Genomic DNA, 15227 nt, shown 5'->3' with positions numbered 1-15227 from the left:
GCCCCTCTGCCCCCACCCATCTCTCTCTACCCCTCTCTTAAAAAAAAAAGTCTTCTTATAGACTATGAGAAACAAACTGAGGGCTACAGAGGGGAGGGGGGTGGGGGAATGGGATAGACCGGTGATGGGTAGTAAGGAGGGCACATATTGCATGGTGCACTGGGTGTTATACACAACTAATGAATCATCGAGCCTTACATCGAAAACCGGGGATGTACTGTATGGTGACTAACATAATATAATAAAAAATCATTATTAAAAAAAAAAAAAAGTCTTCTTATAAAATAAAAATTCCACCTAGAAGTGACACACAACACTTCTTACATTTTGTTGGCCAAAGCAGATCAAAGAGCCTTGCCTGTTACAAAGGCCAGGAAAATGCAGTGCTCCCGTTTACCCGGAAGGAAAAGAACCAGAGAGCCTCCGTACAGAGCCAGACAGCTGCCCAGCGACGACGTAAAAGCATTCTGTGAGGACGCTGGGCCCACGTGCACCACTGAGAGTCACTGAAGAGCGCGTTACCGCTTCGTGTAGAACTCAAGACGGCGCCCCCACCGGCACCAGGCTACGGCGTCCCAGGAGGGCTGAGCCACGTGCACTCCGCGGAAACAGTTTTTACACAATTTCAATGCGGTGTGACAAAGAGGATCATCAGGGCAGTGAGTGCAGGAGGTCAACTGACCCGGCCGTCAGGGTACCTGACAGAGAGAAGGGCTGCTGGCAGCCTCCATGTCGGTGCAGGGCAGTCAGCCTGGAGGAGGACTTGCAGCCCACCGACAGGTGGAAGCAAGAATGGGGAGCACGGGGGAGCACGGGGGCGCCCGGGGGGGGGGGGCGTTCAGTCGGTTAAGCATCTGCCTTTGGCTCAGGTCATGATCCCAGGGTCGTGGGATTGAGCCCCACATGGGGGGGGGGGGGTCCCTGCTCAGCGGGGAGCCTGCTTCTCCCTCTCCCACGGCCATCCCCCCCCCTTGCTTGTGCTCTCTCGAATACATAAATAAAAGCTTAACCAAAAAAAACCCACAAAAAACAATGTGGAGACTAGGCAGGGGTGCCTGTCTTTCAGAGGAGGCAAGCATCCCCCTGCTCACTCCCAAGCTCTCAACAGACCCTCACAGGGACGGGAGTGGGGGGAGGGATCTTCATCCCGGGCCAGCCCTGAGGGCCTTAATACAGGGATCCTCTGGACGCGTCAGCCCTGCTGCGGGGGGGGGGCGGGGGGGGGGGCGGTGAACAATCTCTGCAGCGTGGCCCGTGCAGGCTGCTGACCCCACTTAGCTCCGGGCACTGTGCCGCAGGGGCTGTGCCGCCTTTCTCAGGCCCCGGTCACAACCAGGGAAGACGATGCACCCCGTGCAGGGAAGGTCCGGCCGAGCAGGTGCCCTGGGTGGGATGCTGAGGCCAGCAGCGAGGGGGGCTTTGTTGTGGGAGCTCAGGCCGGGCAGTCTCATGTCAGAGGCCCCGTGTGAGCACGGGAATGGCTGCAGGAGCCCCACTGCCTTCCGTTGTTTTAATTAAAATACTCCCCCAATAAAAAAAAGCCTGGAACCAATTGTAGGGGGGAGAGGTGGGGAAGAGAATTAAGAATAAGCAGTAATTTTAAATGCACTTTTATTTTTCTTTCCATTTTAAACCCGTGTTAATGCAGAACAAAATAAAGGCACTAGACATTCTGCATTTAAAAAAAAAATGCTTAGGGATTTATTTCAACATCAACTAAAGGATTTTTGTTTTGTTTTCCCCATTTAACTACCCTCAGAGTCATGGAGCTTTCAGTACAAAGATATTATGGGGTAGGGGGAGTAGGTAGGGAGGTTATCTTTTCTATTTCAGGATTTATTACAGATATGCTCTCTGAATGTTACACTCGGCAAGCACTTCCATGCTTCTCAAACTGAGGAGCTCGGTGACAGCCTCAACGCTTTCAAGACCACAGGTGGGACAAGGGAGGGGAATTTTTCTCCCAGGAGAGTAATTTTAAAAATCCTTTTTTGTGTTAAAATAAATAAAAATATATTATGGAAAAGAATGCAAAGTAGGCCTTTTAAAGATAAAACTGGAGATGGATGAAAAAGTCCCCCACACAGACAGGGTGGGGTGCAGCACCTCCGGGCCTCTGGGGCAGGCTCAAACTGGCCTCTGCCATCAGTCCCACAGAAGAATCTGAGAAGACCCACTAAAGGATGTTGCAGCCTGTCGTAACTCATACTTCCTCTCACTACACAGTGACAGCCAGAGACCATCTTTTGTTTTTTGTTTTTTACAATTCAACATGTCTTTAACACCTGCTATATGCCAGGCCCTGCACATTCGGGATAATTATCATTTTGGCCTGCCTCATGATTTAGGGTCAGCACCCACTACCTTGGGGTAAATCCTAGGGCCCTTTTAACAGAGGGTGAGGTCTGCCAGCAGGCAGCCCAGGCGGGGCCAGGCCCTGTGCCAAAAGACCCAGATGCCGGAGCTCAAATCACAAACACAGGGGATTCTGCAAGTACTAGGAGCACCCCGCAGCAGAGTTTACGGAGGGCGGGTTGCCCCAACAGCTGTGCGGCCGCTCTGGAGGGCTTGCGGGAACGTCAGAGGGGGTCTATGGGAAGGGGTCCCTGGGCCACGCCCAGTGCGGAAGATATCTGTACAACTGGAAGGGTACAAGACACCTGGCAAGTTGTCACTCACACCCCTGGGCAGGCCGGGCGGTCTGCAAGCACAGGCTTTGGGACTCATTCATAGGGATTCTATATGGTATTTGTTAGGCACTGGAAGTGCAATGGAAAGTGCATTTGGCTCACGTGCACAGCCTGGTATAAGGTGTTACAAACTGCTGAACCATGATAACCAGCACCCAGATCCAGAAACACATTCTTCTCAGCTCTTAGAAATCCCTTATTAGGAACCTACGGTTTTACCTTTAGACATCCAACCTTCAATGAACACCTATTTTCAGACATCTAGGAGATGATCTGTAGTTGAAATAAGCAATACTTCTTAAAAGAAGGCAAACAACGTCATTCGGTGCCACACTAGAGGAGCTCAGAGCAGGGTATCCCCGCCCTCCAGCACCCACGTGACCAACTTGCAAAAATCCAGCACGGCCCAATCCACAGGCACTGCCACTATGCGTCCATGAGCACAGGCTGGGATCTTCTAGGCTTCCTAGGTAGTAAAGAACATACACCTTTAAGACTACTCTCCACGTTCCCCCAAACTAAAAACACACTGCTAGGCGCTCTTGGTTCAGGAAGAAAACAATGTTTCAGTCTAGTTATCATGAGCCCTGGTTCTAACCTGAGTCAACACTGCTTTCTCTTGGCTAACACAGCACAATAAAGGGGGGAAACCGCGTCAGAGACTCCCATCCACCGCAAAGCAGGCACATTCCTTTTGGGAGACAGGAAGGACCGGACGAAGAAATGGTAATTAAAGACAGTGTGGACCCCAGCACTAGGCACACGGCACGTACCACCGCAAGGCATTTACTGCAAAGTTCCTTCTAATAAAGAAAAAGTTTTCAACAGAAAAGTACATAAAAGACACACCTCAATGAAATGTCGCAGTCATTAAAAATGAAAACCATGAAGACCTCCGAGCTGCTCAAAAATAGCACTGACCGTGCTAAAGACAGAACTCAAACTGCAGTCATACTGCACAATTAGGCAAAAACGGTGACTAAACACAGGTAAACTTAACTGGATGGGAAAGATCTAGAAAATGACACCCAGAGAGCAGGGGAGGTAGAGCAGTAGTTCCAACTTTGTTTTTATTTCAGCTTCTATGAGTAGGATACTATTGGACAATATGAAACTCATCTAAATATCATTCCTATGTAAAAGCCTTCTGGATCGGATTCATGCTCCCATGCTGACTTTCACGGTCAGTATCCAAGGAATCCTGTCCAAAGCCTCATCTGGCCAGTTTCTAAAAAAGAACCAGACCAGCTGCTGTTCATGCCCCCGCTCTTCTAGTTAAAGGGAGGAGCAAAGGTATTATGAGAAAACCCAAAAGGGCTGACAACCCCTTATATTTAAATAATACATTATACTTAGCATGTCCTTGATTAACTCAGTGGCACTGTAAGTTGGACAAAGATTTCTATCCTCCTAATATTATTTCAGTGAAAGCTGTGTGACTTGCCAAGATCTTGTGAGTCTAGTGGCAAGTCAGGCGTTGGCTCTGAGGACAGAATCCTAGCTCAGCCCCTTCCTGGCTGGGCTGCCCACAGCAAATGGCTCTAGTTCACCTTATCTTTAAAATACAGATAATACAAGCCATTTTGGAACTACAGTGAGGATTAAATCTGACACCAGGAAATGACCGTTTCCATGGGGGGGGAGGGGCAGGATGGCTCTTCAGGTCTTCTCCCATTCCCAAAACCCAAGGCATTGTAGGTCCCCATGGCACGGCAGCAAGCTGAGGTCTGGCCAAGGCAAAAGAGGCAGGGAGTTCCAGGTGACCTTAGTACCAAGCACATAGTAAGTGCTCAAAGAGTATCTGCTAAATGGACCAACCCAGCCAGGGAGCCCTCTGTCATCAGATGATGATTAAGAAGAAAAACAGGCAGGAAGCCATCAGCTATCGGAACTCAAACTCTGGCCCCTTTAACTTTGAGACTACAGCGTTTATTTTGCACACGGCGTACTGACGGCAGCATCTGCCACTGTGGAAGACAAAGTCTTCTGCATGTTATCTTCAGCTCTATTTACCAAATATGCCTCTGCATGGTCCTATTTAAAGAGATTCAGAGAGAGAACAAACTGATGGTCACTGGAGGGGAGCTGGGTAAGGAATGGGTGAAACAGGTGACCAGGATTCAGAGCGCACTTCTCGCGATGAGCCCTGAGTAATGTACAGAATTGTTGGTTCGCTGTATTGTACACCTGAAACTAACAGAACACTGTATGTTAACTATACTGGAATTAAAGTTAAAAACTTAAAAAATAAAAACATTCAGAAACCACTGCTTTCCAAAAAGAAAATAAAATAGTCCTACTAATATTGCCTTATCTCTGTAAGATAAGGCTCCTCCATCAGGCTTCTATCAATCCTACTTTGGTGAATACAGCTATCTTTTATGAAACAAAATCGTATCTTGGAGGTAAAAACTGTAAACTGTAGCTCAGAGAAAGTGCTGATGGGTAAAGCAGAACTCTCAAGAACAGTTTAAAATGAACATGCCTATTCTATTTGAATGGCTTTATTGATCTTTTTCTTATCAATTTATTATAATATTCATAAACTGTTTTAAGTCACAATTATGTCATGGATTTCTGTCCTGTGTGCCTGATCACATCACAATTGCTGCGATCTCTGAAATTCCTCCGAATTACTGAGAATTCAGCTCTTCATGGCAAATCATTGTGCTGTCCTTCCAAGAAGTCACAAACCATCCCCTTCTGTGAGCAGCTTCTGAGGCTCTGGGCACACACATTAAGTCAGAGAATCAGAAGAGGACACTTTGTAGCTATGAGGTCAGCACCAGAGAAATGCCTCTTTACCACTTCAACAGCAGGCTCCATAGTATCCCTGAGACCATTTAGCTTCATTTCCCTCTGTGGGGGTCCAACCTGCACCCTAGAGCAAGAAGAGAGTAACAGGACGCCACTGACATCAGGACCTGCTGCTTCCTCTGCTAGGAGGTGGAAGCAGTCTTATCCTCCAGCAATTCTGGGCTGCACCGCCGAGAGCTCTCAGAAAGGGACCGTACCCTTGCCTTCACCGAGTATTACTCCTGTCGTCGGACATACAGACACAAAGACACAGTGGTCAGCCCAACAAGGACTACACCCATGGGAGCTGTGGTCCCGGTCAGTGGACACCAAATCCAACACGTAGGTGAGGTTGCAAAAAAGCAGAAGCTAGAGATGGTTTAAACCACAGTCTTCTCGTAACATCGGGCCTAAGCTGCTTTGCTGGAAGCCCTTCCCACTCTGCCCTTTCCAAGGGATGGAAATTCTATTTACTGTGTGTGTCAGACTAAAAGCCACTGTGCACTAATGCCGCCTCGGGCAGATCATCACACTGCTTTATTCATAAGGCTGGGATACCGGGTAGAACCGCACGAATTTAACATCTTGCTGCGCCTGAAACGTTCATTAAGGGCTCTTATCTGCAGTCACCTGCCCACCCCGTTGAACCTCTCCGCTAATTTAAAGAGACTATAATCTGCTCACATTTAAATTATGATGAACAGGAACATTTCCACTGGAAAAACTGTCACGCATCTTAATTTGTGCTGCCAATTAGGTCTTTGGAAAAGGAAAAAAACAAAAACAAAAAACCTGATCATCTTACATATAGTAATTTGCCCTAATTGGTGCATAATGGGTCAGATATAATTTGTGGATTACCCCCACCTGGTAAATAGTTTATTTAGCGTTTTAGAGGTACCAAAAATTAGCCTTATTATTTGATGGCAAAAGGTTCACTCCCGACCACACGTTCTGGGGACATTTTTAATCTAAACATGAACTGTGTATTTAAGTGGTGGAAGTACAGTTTGAACAGAACAACAGGTTTCCAGAGTCCTAGGTTATCAAGATACATTGTCTGATGAAATTCACATGGGGCTCAAGGCTCCTTGCAGAAAGGGTTAAGTCCTAGAGAAACCCAAGCCTCCTAGGAGCAGAGGATACTAATTATATGGTAAAGGTCAGTGGAAAAATAAAACAAAAAATGAACCCTATCTCAGTCCTTCTTACTCGTATTTCTTTTCCTTGTTTTTAATACCTTCCCCTCACTGGGGAAAATTAAAAACACTACTCTTTCTCATCAACATCCACAACAATTTTTTCTCAAATGTCTACTTTCAGGAAGCCTTTCGGACATCATTAAATGGCCAAAACGACCAACCATTAGGGGCTCTGCCTTGAACTGGAGCCAGGAACCAGGCAGGTGACAGCGGCCTGGGCTCTGGCGCCACCAACTTGCTGGGTCCCTTCGGTCTCCCAAGGATAGGCCCGGAGCCCCGCCTTCTCTCTCTCCGAGGCCCAGCACCCAGGTGGAGAAGAGGTAAAACACTCCCAGTCCAAGGTTAAGGTGGAACCGGTGAGTCAAAGGCATTCACAAAAGCAAGAAAAAAATCCAACCGTCACAAAGCCTCTCTCCAGCTCCCACAAGCTGCTTCCTTCCCTTTCTAAAAGTTTTCTTTTTAGTTCATTTGAAAAAAGTGGGTATTGCTTACCTCTGAAGATACTAGGTATATTCGTTACTAGAAAGTAAGGAAAAGCTCTTTAAAGAAGTAAAATAGAAAACTGAGGTAACGTTCACATTCCCACCACCCACTGAAACATGGGGGGGGGCGAAGTACTCTCAAGTGTTTGTAAATGAGATTTATAAAGCCCAGTTTGGACCATAAAGCGTAATTGGGGTCCTGCTGTGTTTACGGTTTGAGATCTCGGGCTTTTTGTTTTTTAACTTGGCCTCATGACGTTGCCATTCCCCCCACCAAGTGGTTACAAATTCCTTGAAAATACTCACAAAAGTTATAGAACAAATACAAGAGCATTCCTTGTAAATTACACTCCCTCATCCAAGTTGAACTGTACTCCCGGCTATTTTTTAGAAAAATTACACTTTTCTGCAACTTCATCTCTTTGCCAACTCCAGGAGAAAGTGGGGTGCGCGCACCAGAAAAGCTCCCCGCACACACACACATTCCCCCCCCCCTCCACGCCGGATCTACCAGCGCTGCAAACGCAGGCGCTACGCCCCTGCTGCCTCCCGCCGGCACTTCCCTCGAAACGCTTCCACTCCAGGGGCTCGCGGCCCCTGCCGCCCGGCCTGCGACCCCCCGGTCCCCACCCAGGACCAAGGCGACTGCCGCGCGAGGTGGGGACGCCCAGCCTCTCCAGTCCGGGCGGCACAGCGGTGACCCACCGCGCACACCTGCAGGGCGCGCCCGCTCCGGCATTCCCGGGGCGAGGCTGGCCAGGTCCACAACGCGGTGGCCAAGGGCCACGTTTCAGCCCAAGGCGGGGAGGAGGGCCGGGCGCAAAGAGCAGGCCGGCCGGGCTGCGTCCTGGCTGCGACGGGACCCTCACCTGGGAGCGAGACGCCAACTCCATTCTTCCTACCCGGGCTCCGGCCTTCTCCTAGCACGCGGCTGCGGGAACCTGGCTCGCCACGGGCCCGGCGCACGCAGAACACCCGCGGCCGCGCAACCCGCGCGCTGCGCCTGGAGCTCCGGCGGGCCGGGGGAGGGGCGCACTCGGCGCCCGGGACAGGGGGAGCGCACCGCACCGCCCACTCGCCGCCGCCGCGCCGGGACTGCGAGGCGCGGGTCTCGGACCAAACTTCGCGACCGGTGAACTTCGCTTCGCCCGCGGCGTGGGCGGGGGCGGCGGCTGGGCGCGGCTGGCGGCGGCTGCCAGTGCGGGGGCGCCGGGCTCCCCCCTGCAGCGGAGGGAGGGAGTGGAGCGGTCCGGCCGGGTTTCGCGCGGGAGAAATGAGGGGGCCGTCCCGGCGCAGCCTCCAGCTGGCACGCCCGGCTACGCGCGCCGGATATTTGCAGGGTTTATTCCAGGTCCTGCCCTGAAGCACATGCCTCTGCTGTAATCTATGTCTCTCCTTCAGGAGAGCGTTTTAGAGCTACTTGAGAGCTCGTTTGGTTTAGTTGTTGTAAAGGGGCGGGGTTCTGCCGCCTCCCAAAACGTTTGCTGCAGTGTTCACTTTGTAAAACAAGCAACCCGGGTTTCTTTACGGAGGCCCTGGGGTTGGGAAGCTGCAAAATCCCCCTCGAACTTTAAACAGCCTTTGCTGTACCATTATACACGTAGGTCTACAGCCCCACTAGACAGAGAGTTGTAGAGGTTAGAAATGCTCATTAACAAATGTTGGCTGGCAACTACTATGCGTCAGGCACTGTGTTAGAGCTGGGAACACGAGACTGAACAACAACAACAACAAAAACAGGTCCCTGCTGTGTCGGAGCTTACAGTCAGGGAGCCAGCCACCAGCAAGACGTTATAAATGTAATAGTGATGCAAGTACGTGTAATAATAATGCAACAATTAATTTGATTCATAATTTCATGATTCAAATACCATTAATGTGATAGTAAGTTCAATTATAATGATGCAAATACATGTAAATTTGAAGCTATGATAGATGCCACGAGGGAAAAGGTAAGAGGTACTATGGTGGCTTAAAAATAGGGAGACTTAATTTGGCACAGGTCAGCGAACACTTCTTAAAGTTTAGGTAGGAAGAGTGAACAATTCAGTGCTTGGAGATTGTGGAAAGCTAGAAGTAGGTATTGGGGGAGGGTGGTAGGTGAAGTTGCTCTGAAATCCGAGCAGGTTTGCGGGGCAGTATGTAAAGCCTGTTTGGCACTGTGGTTCACAGTGGATCACTGTATGCAGGAGACCTTCTGCAGCCCTTCTTGGCTGCTTGGGATCTGACATTCATCTTTTCTTTGTTGAAGCAGTCAATGAAATTGGCCAAACATTTGCTCCAGCTTGAGGAGAGAACATCTGGAAACTGTCCTCCTTCCTACTTTCATTGGTTCAACAGACCTGTGTTATGTGCTTCCATGTTCCAGACTGTGGGGGAAGAAAGATCAGTAAAACATGGTATGATGCCAAAAAAAAAAGTTTTGTTTTCTTTTTATTGGGTAATGTGAATTATTCACTATAGCCACTTCCATTTTTATTATGCTTTAGAGTTTTACTTCATATATAGTATCTCCTTGAATCTTCCCAACATTCTTCCAGATTCTTATTATCCACATTTTTAAAATGTGGACACAGAATCTAAGAAGATGCATTAAGAGAAAGATCCCTGTCCCCCTGCTAGTAAATGACAACTGCAGACTGCCAAACTGGAAAACATCCCTTATGCCTCCAAATTCAACGTTGTCTCCTTTCTTCTTTACCTTTTCCTTTTGACCGCTGGGAAACTCAAGAGTGAAATTTGTTCCATTGAAACTTTTTTCTTTTTTGGTATATTTGCTTTCCCATGAACCGGTGATCTTGTTTTTACTTATTTCCTCTCATTGTAGGATGCATGAAATCCCTTTTGCAAGAGGGAGTATAAATTTGAAATAGGTCAGATTTTGCAAAGCACTTGAAGTAACCTAGTCCTTATTTGGAAAACTGTATGTAGCTGAGCCTTCTTGCTTTAGAAATTTGCTGTAACTAGTCCTAAATCTTCAAATGGCAACGTGGAAACTTTCTTCCTTTGTTGGGCAAAGCCCATGCACTTGAATAGTACTTAGTAATTGATTCTATAGTGGTGTGTTTTGTTGTCAGATTTTGGTTCCTTTCCGTCTACATTTGACCCTTTAACAACCTGGGGGTGCGGGGGGGGGGGGGGCCAACCCCCAGCACAGTCAAAAATCCATGTAGAGCTTTTGACTCCTGCAACACTTAACTACTAATAGCCTACTGTTAACACATATTTGGTTTAGGTATTATATGCTCGATTCTTACCATAAAGTAAGCTGGAGAAAAGAAAATGTTAAGAAAATCATACAAAAATACATTTATAGTGTTGTACTGTATTTATCCAGAAAACTCCACATGTAAGTAGATCTGCAGTTCAAACCCATGTTGTTCGAGGGTCCGCTGTACTTCCTACTCGTGGTTATGGATGGGATTCATGACTTGTCCATGCTGGGTTTCAGCATAGCGCTGCAAGAGGACTGTCCCTTCCCAGAAGCAATAATATACATATTGCAACAGAGGAAAAGGTGATGTCGTGTTTGCAAAATTTCCTTAAGAATCCGTCTAGAAATCTATGCTTGCTTGCTTTTTAAACATGTCTATGAGATTTAAAACTTGGTCCATACTACCTTCGACAAGATAAGAAATTTGGGATTATATGCCACCACACATGCCTCAAGTGACATGAAATAGTTGTGATTGCTTATCAGTCCTGGCCCACAACTTTTTCCTCCGTAAAAGGAGTCCAGACATTTCTCCTCGGCTCTGAAGTCGTAGCTCTGCCCTTCCCACGGAGCTCAGTGGTGGGCAAATCCTTTATTAACAGAGAAATGTGCCAGTTTGGTATTCGGAACACCCAGCAAAGAATCCACCCTTGGCAGAGGGCTAGAAGCCATGTGGGTAATATCTGAATACCGCTTAGCATTACATTTGATCATGAATAAATGAAGTGACAGTTACAGAAGATAACATCCCTACTTGTTTTCTATCTCCATATCTTCAAACTCCCATCTCATTGAGATTAATACCTCACCTAGAAGGGGGGACATCACTAAATTTGAAACACTCAGAGATAACATTTCCAAGTTGTTGCAGAATAAAAGATCTAAAATCAAGTCTCTTATAGCAAAGTCATCATCTAACAGTGTCTGGGTGCGTATTCTATCTTCCTGACTTGGCTTGCCAAGATAACTGCTGTCACAGCCAATTTAAATACATTCTGATAATAACCACTTGAACAGCTATGGAGAAAAAGACATGGATGACCAATAATAGGTGATGTCATATATTGGATGCAGAAGAGTATACACAGAAACTGTAATGCCCATGGTTCTACCGAAAAGCCAATAGTAGTAGTGGTATCAGTAACAGCAGCCAGCTAAATGAGCACTGGCTGGGCACCGAACCCTGTGCTGAGTTCATCTTTGCAAGCATTCTCTCCTGTAATCTTTCAACTGTGACAGTTACCCATCTGCTCCTCCAAAATAGTGCTGGGAAAATAAATGAAAGACTATTTTCAAAGCATTTGAGATTTCTTAGAGATGCTATATAAACTCGAAACAGAATTAATGCAATCCATATTTCATAGGGTTTTTGGAAAATAGTAATAATTTGGTGTGTGAACCTAAAATATAACTAGGTACTGACAATAAAGGGCTGAAAATGAAAACAGATTGGTCAAAGCTCTCAGATGAGGAAACTAGCGCTCTGAGGGTTTAAGAAACTTGCTCATGGTGACCCAAGAGAGCCAAGAGAAAACCCCGATCAATCCTACCACAAAAAGGTACTCTCGCTTTTTGCCTGGATTCAGGTCACTTGAGAAACCTAACCTTTAATTTAAAAAATGAGAACGAGGTTTTTTATGTACTATCATTCCAACCTACATATTTACTGTGCTTAGAATTCTGGTGTCTTCTCTTTCTTTGTTTCTGAAAGTAATGATTTCTCCACCTACAGGGTACTTTCAGCAGCTGTGTCTGCATTCTTTTCAAGAGTCTTCCCCCGCTACCACACCTACCCGTCTCTCTTTTCCAAAATCTACACATTCTGGACTCTCATGTGGCTCAACTGTCCCAGACAAGATTACTCTCGGCTGATAATCTGATCACCATGTCTTCTACAGCTTTCCGCTCTGACCTGCTTATCACGTCTGGATTTTATAGCTTTTGAGTCCAAATGAGCTCCTGACCTTGCTAACTGTAGCCCAGTACCAGGAAATTTCTGACAGCATAAAACTCAAGGTCTCATCTTAAAACTATGTAATGAAACCGATAACCATAAATTCCAAGGTGGGCTCAGGAAACGGAATACAACAGGATTTGGGCATTTCTGACTGTTATTTCCAAAGCAAATCATATCTGTATATGAAATATGGACTAGAAGTCACATACTCAGAGAGCATGTTAAACATGGCTTGTTACAGAAAGTCATTTTGCGGGCACAGCCTTATCACCCACCTCTTACGGTTTTTGGACTGTTTTAGACACTGACCAAGTGAACTGAAATGTTTTCAGTCTTTTTGTTTTTTCAGAAAAGCAACATACCAGCCCCCCTGCCTCTTTCCTCCGAATGTTACCACTCCATCTTTCCTCGCCACTTTCTTTCCAAACACTCTAAAACTGTCAAGCATTTTATATTCCAGAGCTTGCAGTTAGCTACAGGGCCCAAGAAAGGCTGAGAGATTTCTTACGTAAGAAGTTTCTGCCATTGTCTAGAAAAGCTAGGGTAGGTGATAGCCCAGACGGAATCTATTATACTTGAAAATCGAAACATGCTTCCCCCAAATAGGAAGAAAAGCAAAGCAATCAAACAGAAATCAAGACAATAATAATAGTATGTGGAGTTGTACTTTTTCAGAAACTGCTCATGTTCTATCGACAATTGGGGCCTGGGATAATAGAGCCTAAAAAACATGTTCTGAGACAAGGTAAAGTAGTGCCTACATTACAACCAAAAGGGAATTCACCCACAAGGTTGAAAGAAAAAGCAAGGCAAGCAAACCATTTATTTGACCTCATAAATTTAACGTTCGTTTTCTGCTCTTCCTTTAAAAAAAAAAAAAAGGCAAACTAAACTATTGAAATAGATTAGGCAAAAGTCACATGCTAAAATCAGCAGTTTCTGAAGTTTATTAACTTCAGGTAAAACTGTAACTGCTTAAAAGTGTATCAGTATCTTTAATCCTCACAAAATCGTTTAACCGAGACCTTGGAGATGAGCAAAAATGGTTGTGCTGACGGCTTCTGCTTCGACATCTTGATCTCAATTCCCTCCAGCAGTACAACTGCTGTGCAACCTCACTGTTTCACAGTTCAGCTGGTGTTTGATCCTCACTGTGACCCTGAAGCTTTAGAAGTTCCCCTGCATCCCTGAGAGCTGCGAATAAAGACATAGTTGTGGTCTTGTGGCAAACAGCCCATCTTTAAGCAGATTGTTTCTTCATTTTTTAAAAAGTAGGTTGTTTCTTTCTTTCCAGGGACCCACCTAGGGATGAAATACACCTCTAAAAGTGTCATTTTTAGTTGCAACTTTTTTTTTTGAGCTCATGGTAGATTCACATGCAGTTACAAGAAATAGGACAAAATTCTGTGTGTATTTTGCCCGGTTTCCCGTAATTGTGACAATTTGAGAAACTACAGTACAGTCTCATCCAGGATATTGACACGGATAGTATTTACCATTCCTATTTAGATCTTCCCCATTTGACGTGCAAGTGCACGTGTGTATTTAGTTCCCTATAATTTTATCACATGTAACTTTATGCCTATACCTCAGCAGTCGAGATACTGAACATTCCAACCTCCCAAGGATCCCTCCGGTTGCTCTTCTGTAACTACGCTCACTTCCCTCCTATCGACCCACTCCCCTCCTTAAATTAACCCCTGGTAACCAGGGATGTGTTCTCCATTCATAACATTGTATCATTTCAAAAACGTTAGGGGCGCCCAGCTGGCTCAGTCAGTGGAGCATGCAACTCTCGATCTCGGGGTTGTGAGTTTGAAAACCCCCTGTTGGGTGTGGAGCCTCCTTCTTCAAAAATGTTATATAACGTCTTAGAGAACAGTATGTGACCTTTCAGAATTGGCTTTTTAGACTCAACATAATTCTCTAGAGATTCATCCACAGAGTTCTACCAGTCACACAGTTCGCTCCTGTTCATTGCTGAGTAGTATTCCGTGATACGCGCGTACCACAGGTTTTCGCCATCACCTGTGGAAGGACACTTGCGTTGATTCTAGTTCGGCGGTGTTACAGATAAGGCTGCTAGGAACACTGGTGTGAAGGCGGTCTTCCTTTCTCTGAGCGCACCTACTAGGTCACATGGTAGTTGTACGTTAGTTCCGGATGAAATTGCCGACTTTTCCCAGACTGTCTGGACCATTTCACATTCCCACCAGCAACTTGTGAGTGATCCAGTCTCCTCTCCTGGGTCCAGGGTCCTGCTCCAGAGGCATCCTCCCCTGTATTTGGTGGCGTTACTATTTTTTATTTTAACCATTCCGAGCGGTGTGCCGTGGTAGCTCAGTGTGCTCTTAATTTGCATTTCCCTGATGACTAATAATGGAAAACGTCTTTTCATGTGCTTGTTTTCCATCCGTATATCCTCTTTGATAAAATGTCTGTCTTGTTTCTTTTTGCCCATTTTCTAATTGGCCTGTTTCTTTACTGTTGAATTTTGAGAATTCTTTTTATGTTCTCGATAGGAGTCCTCCGTCAGATATGTGCTTTGCAAATATTTTCTGCCAGTCTGTAGTTTGGCCTTTCATCCTCTTCACAGGGGATCTCACGGAGCAAAAGTTTTTAGTTTTGATGCGATTCAATTTACCACTTTTTTTTTTCCAGAAACAGTCATAATTTTACATTTTATATTTCAGTCTACGATCCATTCTGTGTTCCTTTTTTTATAAGGTGTGAGATTTAGGTCAAGGTTCATATTTTCCCCTATATCCAGTTGCTTTCAGCACCATTTGATGAAAAGCTTTTCCCTTCTGCATTGAACGACTTGTGGACCTTCGTTGAAAGTCAGGTGAGCATGTTTGCGTGGGGCTAGGATTGGGCTTTCTGTTC

At 46.0% G+C, this 15227-nt stretch overlaps 1 protein-coding gene across 9 annotated transcripts in view; it reads right to left on the bottom strand.

Annotated features, from left to right (window-relative positions):
• Positions 1-15227, bottom strand: part of CDCA7L (cell division cycle associated 7 like) — a 170241-nt gene that overhangs the window by 35353 nt on the left and 119661 nt on the right. For 4 of the 9 annotated variants that reach the window (XM_045793058.2, XM_045793059.2, XM_045793063.2 and 1 more), the window contains exon 1: positions 8040-8198. The exons of 3 other annotated variants lie outside the window; for them this stretch is intronic. In XM_045793058.2, the coding sequence (XP_045649014.1) occupies positions 8040-8063 (24 nt within the window). In that variant the 5' untranslated portion in view covers positions 8064-8198. Of the gene's footprint in view, positions 1-8039; positions 8201-15227 lie in introns of those variants that run through there. 2 more of the 9 variants (XM_045793061.2, XM_045793060.2) reach the window with 1 other exon arrangement.

The sequence above is a fragment of the Ursus americanus genome, chromosome 3, assembly GCF_024610735.1.
Source record: "Ursus americanus isolate L20-20 chromosome 3, mUrsAme1.1.p, whole genome shotgun sequence".
NCBI lineage: Eukaryota > Metazoa > Chordata > Mammalia > Carnivora > Ursidae > Ursus > Ursus americanus.
This window is presented reverse-complemented; position numbering and strand designations above follow the sequence as displayed.